At 47.9% G+C, this 12377-nt stretch overlaps 1 protein-coding gene and 1 long non-coding RNA gene across 3 annotated transcripts; one reads left to right on the forward strand and one right to left on the reverse strand.

Moving 5' to 3' along the window:
* Window positions 1-45: 45 nt before the first annotated feature.
* LOC144340150 (uncharacterized) lies at window positions 46-3827 on the reverse strand. The gene is made up of 2 exons (XR_013415897.1): window positions 3606-3827; window positions 46-233 (listed from the first exon to the last, which is right to left on the reverse strand). It is a non-coding gene; the product is annotated as an uncharacterized LOC144340150 (long non-coding RNA).
* HOXA1 (homeobox A1) lies at window positions 3691-6682 on the forward strand. Of its 2 annotated transcripts, XM_028845940.2 has the most exons (3): window positions 3967-4436; window positions 4640-4734; window positions 5198-6682. In XM_028845940.2, exons 1-2 carry the CDS (start codon window positions 4083-4085, stop codon window positions 4697-4699), a joined length of 414 nt encoding a protein of 137 aa, XP_028701773.1. In that variant the 5' UTR covers window positions 3967-4082; the 3' UTR covers window positions 4700-4734; window positions 5198-6682. The 2 variants fall into 2 exon arrangements, with proteins under 2 accessions (XP_001093148.1, XP_028701773.1); XM_001093148.4 differs by having other exon boundaries at window positions 3691-4734.
* Window positions 6683-12377: the final 5695 nt, after the last annotated feature.

A 12377-nucleotide genomic window follows, 5' to 3' on the forward strand; every position in this document is an offset into this window, starting at 1 on the left:
AAAGTGGAGAAATAAAGTGCCTACAGAAACCTCCAACTCCAGGAATGAGTAACATGGAGTTTCTTTAATAAGCTACCAGTCTCCAGGTCAATAACTAAGTTATCAACAATTCATTTATTTATACACTTTTGTTTCAAACATCCACATTTCAACCCTCTCCCCCATAAATCTCTCCACATTTTCAGTGTGGTTGATTAATCTCCCAGCTCTTGATGGGTTCAGGCAAAACAGACCTAAAAGACAGAGAAAAACAAAAATAAAACAAAACAGTGATTACTATCTGGAAAATGCACCCCAGAAAATGTTCTTTCCAATCCTCTGGTTCAGTCACTCTAGGATTCTTTTTTTTTTTTTTCAGGGTCAGAAAAATCAATATTTCATTCTTAAATCTGTTTACATTGCTAATAATGGATCATTAATGCTTCAAAGTCAGGTTAGCAAGTTGAGATTTAAAATGGTGTGTTTCTACACCCTAGGTTATAAATTAACCCAGGTTCTAGAGAGAGAGAAAAGCACTTTAAATGAAATATCAATAAAATGTGATCTAGGGTGTGTCACTGGGTTGTTGCTTTTTTCCCCCTCCCTTGTTAGGTCTCTCCACGTTTATTTTTCCCTTTCTGAGCTCTCTTCTGATGCCTACTTACTTACCGTGAGAAAACGCAGCATGTAAGCAACATGTGTGTGGGACGGGTTGATTTAAGAACCTGGCTCTTAACAGCAAAGGCTTGGAAGTTCCAATGACAACGCGATGTTTCTTCATAGGTTTGCTCCCTACCTTCCCTCGCCCCTTCCTCTGCTAAATCCCAGCTGCCGCGGCGGAGTGTGGGGACTATGGCTGGTTTCTGGCCCCAAGCTCATCGAGGAGCAGGGCGTCCCAGTCGCGGCCAGGGCTGCGCAGCTCCTGGATGCGATTCGTCCTACGCTCATAAATCAAACGCTTTCTATGAATGAAAATGTCATCAAAGAGATCAATTGCAGGAACACATGCACAAATAAAAATCCTCTTACGTATTTGCCGGGGATCCCCGTCTGAAAGCATTAAGTTAGAAGGCGTTTAGTCATAATTCATTTTTATTGCTCTTTTAAAACAACAGCTTGGCTGAGCCGCGTATGCCATGAACAGTTCAGGGCCTCGGCGGCGTTTTGTCTCCTCCTCATTCCTTTCCTTTCTAGTATAAGAGCCCTGAAAGAGGCGTTTTGAGCCAAGAGAACCGCTTGTAGGCGATCATTTTAAGCGTAACCAAGCTCGCCTTTCACCCAGTCTCCCAAGGCGTTGAAAGAGTCTTGGGGCGCTGACCTACTTGCCTAGAGGGCCAAGGATCTCCTACTCGGTGGAACAGCCCCCAGAATTTCTTGGGGGAGGGGTGTGGGGAAAGAACCGAGCTACAGAATCCTAAGGGCTCGAGGCCAGGGGAGGCTGCCTTTGTGTGCCGTTCCCGGAGAGCGGCGCTCTGGGCTGCCAGCCGAGGCATAGCCAGCCCGGCTGCGAGCGCCCGGCCTGCGGGGAGCCGGGAACAGTAAACGGAGGAGGGCGGCCGCGGGCCTGTGTGTCTGCGGGCCTGTGTGCGAGAGTAAGCTCGTGATCCCAAGAAAAACACTCCACCCAGGATACCCCCGAAAAGAGGCCAGGAGAGAAGAGAGGCTGAGGGAGAGCAGCGCCGAAGCAGCGAACTAGCAAAGGGAGAGTGGCTCCTGCCGGGGTCGGCTTTGTGGCAGGCGCCCTGCAGCCGAGGGGGTCCTGCAAACCCAGGCTGAGGAGGGCAACCAAGGTACAGGAATGAGGCAGCGGGGGAAAATGTACTGACTTGCTCAGGCTTGGAGGAAGGATTGCTCTCATAGCCAGCACCGACCTCCTCACATCCTGCCCACTCCCCCACAGGAGCTCTTTCTCTCCCTGCCGCTGGAAGCTGGCGCTCCCAAGGAAGCCACCTCCAGGAGGACCGCCTTGCCTTTCCCCTTCTCCAGAAGGATGATTCCCAGGATCCGAAACTGGGGCAGGGGTGGCTGCCCAACCCCAGGAAGCGGCTCTTTCCTGCCCCTGCTCCCTCTTAACCATGCTTGGAATGGATCAAAGTCACAGAGAAATACCAACCTGAAAGGAAATGTTTGGGGAGAATGTTTCATTGTTACTGAGGGAGTCCAGAGTCAGCATGGGTTTTCCCTCTTGAGGGGACAGGTTTGGGGGAGCTTCAGTAGGTGGAGAACAGAATACAGAAGACTGAAAGGGTGACTAACATATTTGAAATGTGCCTGCCTTGAAAAAAAAACCTTCCTTGTTCTAACAGGGGAGGAAAGGCTGAAGGTGAGTGGAAACCCCAAACCCACATACATTCCTCACTATAAATTCCATCTGATTCCAACATTGTACACATGGTTGGAGTAAAATTTATACAGCATTGGCTGCAAAGCTTCCTGGACGAGCTCTCGATTTCTCCTACCCAAGACTGCATCAATTATTGGTCTCCGTTTGGCTTTTTCCTCTCTACAAGCCCAGGGTTGACGTGAAACCTAATAGTAAACAACAATTAACGACCTCAGCAGCGTCAGGGTAGAAGGAGGGTGATGGGGAACAGGACCCTTGGCCTGGGATGACGCTCAGATTTTCACGTGTCTCTCTAAGGAAAGACTTGAAGGTTCTCATAAGCAACTACCCAGCCAGTTGGAAAGGGGAGGAGGTGTCGTTGGGGTAAAGTGTTCTGTCCACCATCAGCCATCTGTCCACCGCTCCTCCCACCTGCCAGTCCCCGCACCCACTCTAGACGCGCAGCAGAATGAGGAAGGTTACAAAAGGAAGCTCTCTCTCTCTTCTAACATTCCTCTCCAGAAAAAGAGGAACGCAACGAAGGGAGTTCAGCTACTTTGTTGGAGCTGTGGACCGGCCCTGCGAGGCCCACGCGGGAGCGGAGGCTCCTGGGTCTCGGGCGCCGGCAGATGGCCTGCAGCGCACGGCCCGGCCCCCACGCTGGCCACGTCCGCCAGCGTCATCTCTCTCCCCCGCCTCCTACCCCTAAAAATCCGGCGGTCGAGTAGCTCCGCATCCCGGAGGGCTCCCGCTGCAAAACTGAGTGGGAAAGAAACGGCGGAGAGCGAGGAGAGAGGGAGGGTGGGGAAGAAGAGCCCGGTCGCCCCCGGCCTTTTCCGGCAATCCCTGTTTCCAGGGCTCTTCCGCACCCCCCCTTCCCCGGTCGAATTACAGAAACTCCTCATTGCCATGCTAATGAAGAGCGGGGGCTGTGGGGAGAGGGTTTCGGAGACTCTCCTGGAAGAAGGGAAGTTTCTTTTCTTGCCCTCGTCTCCTTCACCCCCACCCGAGTTCCTCCCACCCAGCCCTCTGCGCTCTTCCCTCTCCATTCCGCGCTTGGAGAGCCGGTGGCCCAGCCTCGCCCCCTGCCACGGTTCTGTGCGCTCCTCACAGCCCCATGGTCTCCCAGCCCAGCCTCAGAGCAGAGAAGGCGGCCTGGGAACCCGGGGCTCGGTGTCAGCCGGATTCCCCGCCTTCCGGTTGGGCGCGCTCCGGGCTGGGCCCGCGAACCTGCGGCCACCCGGCGAACTCCGGCCCACTAACTCGCGCCCCGAGAGAGCCGGGAGCCCTCTTCCCTTCTCACCTCTCGCCAGTTCATCTTTCAGTGCACAGTGGGGAGGGGGCGGGAGCGGGGGACGCCTCTCAGCCCCCACCTCCCGGAGGCCTGGCGGGGCGGGCAGCGGAGTCGGGCGCGCGCAGAAGGCAGCCTTTGCTCTTCTTCGCTCCAGCACTCCAAATCGGCCGTTGCAGTCGCCGCAGCAGCTGCCGCCGCCTGGGCTGCCTGGGGGGGCGACTGCGCGTCACCTAGACGGCGGAGCGCCGGGGATTTAAATGCCACTGAAACGGTGATCCATCACCGCGGAAGCCGGCAAACTTTTGCAGGAGGCTCAGCCATTGGCTGACACCGTCACGTGCCCCTCCCCTAGCGTCCTCCGCCCTCCCGCCCCCCCCTCTTGCGCACTGTACATTCATATCATTTTTCTTCTCAGGCCCCATGGAGGAAGTGAGAAAGTTGGCACGGTCACCCAGGGCTTCGCAGGACCAGGTCACTCAGTGACAGATGGACAATGCAAGAATGAACTCCTTCCTGGAATACCCCATCCTTAGCAGTGGCGACTCGGGGACCTGCTCAGCCCGAGCCTACCCCTCGGACCATGGGATTACAACTTTCCAGTCGTGCGCGGTCAGTACCAACAGCTGCGGCGGCGACGACCGCTTCCTAGTGGGCAGGGGGGTGCAGATCGGTTCGCCTCACCACCACCACCACCACCACCATCACCACCCCCCGCCGGCTACCTACCAGACTTCCGGGAACCTGGGGGTGTCCTACTCCCACTCGAGTTGTGGTCCAAGCTATGGCTCACAGAACTTCAGTGCGCCTTACAGCCCCTACGCGTTAAATCAGGAAGCAGACGTAAGTGGTGGGTACCCCCAGTGCGCTCCCGCTGTTTACTCTGGAAATCTCTCATCTCCCATGGTACAGCATCACCACCACCACCAGGGTTATGCCGGGGGCGCGGTGGGCTCGCCTCAGTACATTCACCACTCATATGGACAAGAGCACCAGAGCCTGGCCCTGGCTACGTATAATAACTCCTTGTCCCCTCTCCACGCCAGCCACCAAGAAGCCTGTCGCTCTCCTGCATCGGAGACATCTTCTCCAGCGCAGACTTTTGACTGGATGAAAGTCAAAAGAAACCCTCCCAAAACAGGTCAGTCCTGGGGGTTGGTGGATGCTCCTTGATTAATCTGGAAGGAGCTGGTATGCTTAATTTCCAAGGAAAATTAATAATTATCTTTTTTTTTTTAAAGGCTTTAAGACTAGTGTTGTAGTGCATGGAGAGGGTACCCAGAGGTGTTGGGGCAAAGAAGCCTCAGGGATTGGCGTGTTCTCAAGGATTTTATACATTTGGGAAGTAGGAAGTGTGTGGGGGTGGTTATTGTGACGGTAGTGTTCTGTTAATATCTTAAGGCTCCATTAATCACCGATCTGACCACGCTAATGGTTGACTTCAGGTTAACACTTTACACCTCATCACTCACCCTCCACAGCCCGATTTGTGTTGAGTTCTTGATCTTTTCTTTACCTGAGTGTTGCCATGAAGTGTGTAGGTAATCTCAAGTCGGTTTAAAAATTTTTACCTTTCCATCTCATGGCTTCCCACTTTGCCCCAGGGAAAGTTGGAGAGTATGGCTACCTGGGTCAACCCAACGCGGTGCGCACCAACTTCACTACCAAGCAGCTCACGGAGCTGGAGAAGGAGTTCCACTTCAACAAGTACCTGACGCGTGCCCGCAGGGTGGAGATCGCTGCATCCCTGCAGCTTAACGAGACCCAAGTGAAGATCTGGTTCCAGAACCGCCGAATGAAGCAAAAGAAACGTGAGAAGGAGGGTCTCTTGCCCATCTCTCCAGCCACCCCGCCAGGAAACGACGAGAAGGCTGAGGAATCCTCAGAGAAGTCCAGCTCTTCGCCCTGCGTTCCTTCCCCGGGGTCTTCTACCTCAGACACTCTGACTACCTCCCACTAAGGCGGCTCCAGTCCCAGACCACAGCCCAGGCATCTCCTTGGGCTGGGACTTCTTACCCAAAGCACATGCTTAGCTTATCTTTCTTTCCATTTACAGTCTCTTCTTTTCTGATCCTATCTGGGGAGCTCCTGGCCAGGATAATATGTTTGCAGATAATTCTGGACCAGAGACTTGGTGCCGGGTTAACACCTTAATCCAGATTGGGTGCCAGCACACATTTTCTGGTGGGCCTTAACATCCCTCCTGATTTTAGGAGAATTCACAGAACCTACTGTTCCTTTCAGATGACTTTTTGGAAAATAGTTCCCTTTACCAACAGAAACATGCCAGAAGGAATCTTCTCATCTTTTATCTAACTATATGTACAGCTCTCTCCTCCCTTGTCCTTGAAAGTAGGATATAGTGAAAGGAGAGTCCAGGAGCTCACGAAGAAGAGATACACTGTGTGTTTACACAATTAATTCATCCCTTAATTTAAGTCATTTTCATGTGTGTGAGTTTGCTGGTTGTGAATACTTTGTCCTAAGAGATTTATCTTTATACAGATTTTCTAGAAATGTTTAGGTTACTAAAACAGGGTGGGCAAACTCTCAAAACTGGCACAATTTTATAAGTGAAAGAACAAATTTCCTCATTTAAATCCAATCAGATGCCTCAGAGGGTAGCCTCGATTTGTTCTTACAGTTAAGAAGCCCTGCAGAGCACAAAGTTCAGAAATCCAGCTTCCTGTGCTAAGTCTTTCCCAATCCCCACTCCTTTCTTCTTGGGCCACCCTCTGTTTAAAATTTGTGCTGGGTTATTCAGAACCTAAAAGTATTATTCAAACCAGCTTCTTCCTTCCACAGTTATCTTAGTTGGATATAATGTATTTTCAGGTCAATTGTTAATGTGATGGATGGCACAATGAATGTATATTTTGTGTGATTCGTGAATAGTCTTTTGCATGTCGCACAATGTTTGATGTCCCCGAAGTACCACACTGAGTTCTATCAGTTATCCTTTGTGAGCCTATGATATTCCCCATTTCCTGTACAATCATGAACAGCTCTGAGATCCTGGAGAGATATGATCCAGAGCAGAGTTTACGGGTCTTAGGATGTCTGTAATAAATAAATATACTCAAGTTTCAGGTATGCTTAAGCATCCATGTATTTGGCTGGGCTACAATTTGTTAATTCCTACGAAGTTGGCATATTTCATGAGGGGAAAGGGAGAAGGGTGGTAAATATTTTCAAAGAGATGGGCCTTTTCTTGAATAAAAGTTAGTAACAGCTCCTTTATTATAATCAAAGCTCATAATGGAAAAAAAAAGACTGATGAAGAAATTTATGAAGCAGATTTATTTTTGAAACAAACATGGATACTTCCTGGGTCAAGTGCTAACCTTTTCACCTCCAGCTGGATGTTGACATATATATACACAAAACTCCCTTCAAAAGCCAAAACTGTCTTCAGTCAGTCTTTCCTCACATCAGTGAACCAAGAGCTAAGAGATTCACATTTGATTAGCTCCAGTATAAAGTTGTTATGAGGATGGGGCCCTCATTCCACTCCTCTTCCTTCTTTTTGGATTGTCACGCAGAGTTCTAATATATTCCACCCTTCAAATGGAGTGTTTTTAGTAAACCCTTGCATCCCTTCCCCCATTCTTCCTGTCAACATCCATCCCTTCCTGTGGCTCTTCCCTCCTTCTTCCCCATCTCTGGGTTGCATATCTCATTCCCTTCAGACTCAGCTTTGATTTCATAGCCACCATGGCTGTAATGGATCCATAGTTCTAATTCCATGCCACATAATCCAGAAAAAAAAAGTCATTTTCTTCTCTGGGCTCAACAGGTACTTCCCAGGTGAACTTGTGGAAGCTACCCTGAAGCCTTTCAATATCCAAGTTGTTTCTGACCAAGGTACATATCTGCTCTCAAAAGAGGAAACCAGCAAATGATAGAGTTCAAAGTGGCTCTCCTCCCAGACCTCTTTATTGCTTTCCTTTACTTTCACACATTTTTGGAGGCATTTTATTTAGACCAACAGTAGAGCAGAAAATTTACGACACTGAAAACAAACACAGACATATGACTTCCTTCCTCCCCAAAGGGTGTTTTACAAAGGATGGGCTGGAGGAGAAAAACCCTACAAAAACTTGGAATTTGCAGGCCGTCTAGAGCCCTCGTGAGAATTCCTGCACTTCCCTGTCAAAGAAGAGAAGGCTGAACTTTGCGGTGCAGTTGCTGCGGCCATATCAAGGGCACCCGGTGCCCTCCCCTCAGCTGCTGGGTTCTGAGGTTGCCTGTAAAAGACTCAAGTGGATGGAGAAGAACTTCAAAGACGGTCAACCCTTTCTTTCATTTCCTGCCTGGCCTTATACTGTATCTTTTGTTTATTAGTGTAAGGTCACACAGCAAAACAGATGGCTGGCTTCCAAATACTTTAATGTGTTAAAGTGTCATTAGCATGCCATTGACTCTATTTCAATATCTAAAAGCAGGGCCTGATCCGCTGGAATCCGGGAGATTCCAGTCTTTAAGGTGCTGGTTTTAATGTAGCAGAGAGAGAGAACAATAAATTATGGCTAACCATCTCTAGCTTTCTCTAGGTCATGGAATAAATCAGTTAACAAGCAATGCATTTAGGAAACATTAATACACCTTTCAACAAGGAAAACATTTGTATCTTTTTAGCCCTCCCAATCGATTAAATCAAAGGCGCTTAACACATCCTATTTCAAGGTCTCTCTCTTTCTGCTTTGGTCTCTAAGGAGCACAGTTAGCTACTTGAAAAATAACAGCAATGGTAACTGAAACAACATAGAGTGGGAAAACTGAAAATAACATTTTATTGATACATTTAAAAAGGAAACAAGGGTCTCAATTAGACACCTGAGATAATTGAGATATAAAATTCTAGTTTTCTACTGTTTTTTTTCCTTACTTCCTCTATGTTTATCCAAAGTACTCCCCAAATACAGTGTTCCCAAACTAGGCTGAGTTGAGGTCTTGCTTTGGCTCTGAAGTCTGCTCTGGGTTTCACCTTTTAAAGTTTACTTTTGGAGGCTATTCAAATGCGGTGGTGTTTTCCTCTGGGACAATCAGATTCAAACCGATCAATATTTACTCAGTCTGAAAGGGTTGTTGAAAAGGCTGCTAACAACAAACTGCTTAGCTGCTCACCCCTGTTTAATCTCAGGTTCACCGAAAGTTCAAGAAGAGATGAATGCAGTGATGGGTCACTTTAGAATGAGTCCCAGCAGTTTATCTGAGCTCTCAGCTAAAGGCAACAATTACAGTTTCATCCCTCTTTGGGAAAGGGGCAACTTTCCTATTATTCTTTTGCTAAACAATGTTTACCAGAAACTTAAAACACTTTCCTCTCCCCTCCTGGTTCTTTTCTTTTCTTCCTTTTTTTCTTTTTTCTTTTTTTTTTTGGAAGCTTCCAGCTGCCCTTCTCCTGCCTCCTCCTCTAGTTTTCTGCCAATCCATTAGGTTTGACTTTAAATAAATTACATCAAATATTTTTAAAATGTTAAATTAGTCTCACAGAAGAGATCTGATTTATTTCAGATGCCACGAGCTATGAAATGAAGCTCTTTGGGCCATTAGAGTTTATCTTTGTGAAGGTACAGGGCAAGATTGAATTGAAATCCATTTGTGTTTGAGTAATATTGACAATCAGAGCCCCAATATCCATCTGAGATGGCTGTTGAGTGGGAAAGACGGGAGGGAGAATTGGCTCGCGCAGAAGCAAATACCTCAGGTGGAAAGTCAACTTTTAAATATTACGATTTCTTAATGCATGAGGTATTGAGGTATGAAAAAGAAAGACACAAGGAAGCCAGTGGGGAATGGTGAGTAGAAGATGCTAGACACTGAAGCTAATTGCTACAGCTCTTCAGAGGTCAAAGTTCATGTAATCACTGCATAAATGCATACTAAATAGGGATTTATTAAGCTTTCCTGATGGCTGAGCACGTCTGTAAAAAATGGTCACTGCTGTTTGTTTCCTCCTTAAGAATAATCATTCTTAAAGTAGAAGCTCTAGGCGTTTCAGGCTTTAATTTATTTTGAGAGGCAACTCCTCTGCTTAAAAATTTTGAAATTAGTGCATGAACAACATCTTTCTTTATATTGGATGGGGCTGTAAAAGAAACGCTATAGCTTTTTCAGTACATACAAGAACACACATTAGCATGCCACTATTGGATAAACTAATCACTGGTCAATTTTGGTGATCCTCTGCCTTAGATAAGTCCCCTTTGTGCCTGCATTTCTGAGAACACACAAAAATTCTGTCTTAGGACTCCTTGTGCCTAAATGATCAGAATTGAATGGGACCCACATCCCTAATCTCTCACCCTACGGATCAGAAAAAGGCACCCAGAGGTGGATTGTTTTGACTGAGAGCTGTCAGTATTCATACTCTCACTTCCTAAATAAAAAACAGGGCACCTTAGAAGCTGAGTCCAGTGCACTTTTAAATTCTAAAATCCTCATTCGATTTTGTCCCTCCCTGACTTATTCCATGCAATTTGTTTCAGGCTAGATATGATTTATTTTTTCCATTTCTGTTTTACTGGCCACCCACTCAGTCAAGTCCTTGACTTTGAGGCCATTAAGAACACCGAATCTTTGAAACAACCTAAGTTGAATGCTTCTGCCACCTTGTTTGAATAATAAAATGTGCTACTTACCTTTAAAAACATATGTTTTTAAAATATAAAAATAACAGTCTTAGAGGGCAAGTAAAATTCAACACACACACGTATATTTCTGTTTTGTTTTTAAACTTAGATGGGAAAGAATAAATGAAAAAGGAGTTGCCTACACACAAATTTGACGTCTGTTAAATTGTCAAGAAGTATCATCTAGAAAGGGCTTCAAGATACAAGGGACATTCCAGGAGGGGTTCTAACTCTGAACCTTTTAAAAATGTGTTTGCTTTTTCTGGCTAGTTTGTGGCGCAGCATACCTTCTAAATTGTTCTGACTCATATATCTTAATTTTTTCCAAGACTCACTCATGTACCTAGTACACACACACACACACACACACACACCTGCAAGCCCAAACTATTAACATAAAGTCTCTTTGCAATACAACTTTCCACATTCTCCTTCATCTCATCCCCGTGGGGTCCTACTGATCTCAGCAGAACCTGATGCCCAAAGGGACATCAATGGTTGTCAGTGTTTGAAGGAGCGAGCTGGAATCCTCAGCGTTTTAGTGCCTTATTTTTAATAATACCAGCTATCAAATACAGCTAGCTGACCTTCCATAGCAGAACTACAAACAAAATATCAATTAAACAGGTATGTTCAATAGGCGCTGGCCTCTAAACACCTTTGCTTTTTTTTTTCCTTAGGCAACTCTAAACCCTCATCATGTCCTGCAAAACATGCTTAAATGACTGCATTTTGAGTTTACTGGAAATAAATGAAAAGACCAATGTCGCTTTTTGCAACATGTTCAAACACAACTAAAACACGTGTTTCCATTTTTAATCACCTCATTACATTTTACTCTTGTATTAAAAACGTGTTGGTAAAACGTCTAGTCACAAGGCTAATCTATAGAAATCAGTTTTGCATTTTCATTTAGGCTTGTGTGGTTAATTGGTTGGGAAAAAATACACAAATGATTGCAACAGAAAATAAAAGAAAAATTATTGAGCGACTTTTCTTTTCAAACTGGGACACTTTTCAGCCGCGTTGGACATTTTTACGATTTACGACCCACTTTGTTTTAAGTCGCCACAGAACCATAACAAGGAGGCAGAAAGCCACGATTTAAAATGGTACCCCCAACCCCCGAAATATCAGCAACACAGTTCTGGCAAAGTATGCACGGGAATTTTCCCATTCTGAGGAACAAATGGGGTCTTTTCTTTAGGGTGCGCAGGGGTCAGCTGTCCAAGGCTTGGGAAGAGGTCGGCTCGGGCGATCGAGTCGCTCGGGCAGCGGCGGCCGCGGGAACTCCGGCTCTGCCGGGGCCGCGAGGAGCGGGCAGGGGGTACCAGCGCCTGCCCCCGGCCGGCTGGGCAAGGGCAACTGCGAAAGGAGATGCCGCAGGACCTTCGCGGCCCTGCGAGGTTGCAGGGGAGCCCAGACGCCGAGGTCAGGGCGGCTTTCCTTCCTTGGCTTCCCAGCCTTCACCCTCTGAGTTCTTGACCCAACGCCGCCGCTCCGTTTCTCCTGTTTCCTGGGCCCCAGGCAGAGCAAGAAGGGAGCAGCATCCGGGCCCTTCCCCGGCCTGCAGGCGTCGCGCCTCTGGATGGACCAGGGCCGGCCCGGGGCGGGAAAGGAGCAGCATCCGGGCTCTTCCCTGGTTCGCGCTGAGGGCCCAGCTTGGGGCCTGTGCGTTTCCCGGCCCGCGCCGGTAGGTGGTTTCGGAGGGAAAGGAAAGTGACTCCGGGCACGTCCCCGAGGCTGCGAATAGCCCCGCTATGTCTCTGGGGACAAGAAGGCCTCGCGTTTTTTTCTGTCAGCGTCGCCCGGCTTCGAGCGCTCCTGAGGCGCGGTCTGAGCTGCCTCGGGCCGCCACCTGACTCTCCCGGCGAGGGCCTCGGGACCCAACACTTCCTCAGAGGAGGAAACCCAGGTCAGAGGCCTCACCCATCGTCTGTCTCTCCAAGATTTGAAAGGGGAAAGGAGATTTGATTCCCTGTCCGCCCCTTGCCCCAGATATCTTCAGAATGTACTTAATTGAGTAACATATTCATTCTCCTCCTAGTTCAATTGAGTTTTTTTAAACAGTAGCGGTGCGGGTTTCTGAACATTGGATGTTCAGGGACGCATCCTTGCCTTGCTTCTCAGGTCAGATGCCTTCTGCTCC

The sequence above is a fragment of the Macaca mulatta genome, chromosome 3 (genome assembly GCF_049350105.2).
Source record: "Macaca mulatta isolate MMU2019108-1 chromosome 3, T2T-MMU8v2.0, whole genome shotgun sequence".
Taxonomy (NCBI): domain Eukaryota; kingdom Metazoa; phylum Chordata; class Mammalia; order Primates; family Cercopithecidae; genus Macaca; species Macaca mulatta.

What these genes read in the sequence shown, in the direction of transcription:
- HOXA1 (XM_001093148.4), top strand. Translation starts at nt 4,083, where the DNA reads ATGGACAATGCAAGAATGAACTCCTTCCTGGAATACCCCATCCTTAGC. An exon ending in AAGAAACCCTCCCAAAACAG is followed by an intron (nt 4,735 to 5,197) that starts GTCAGTCCTGGG and finishes ACTTTGCCCCAG; the next exon opens with GGAAAGTTGGAGAGTATGGC.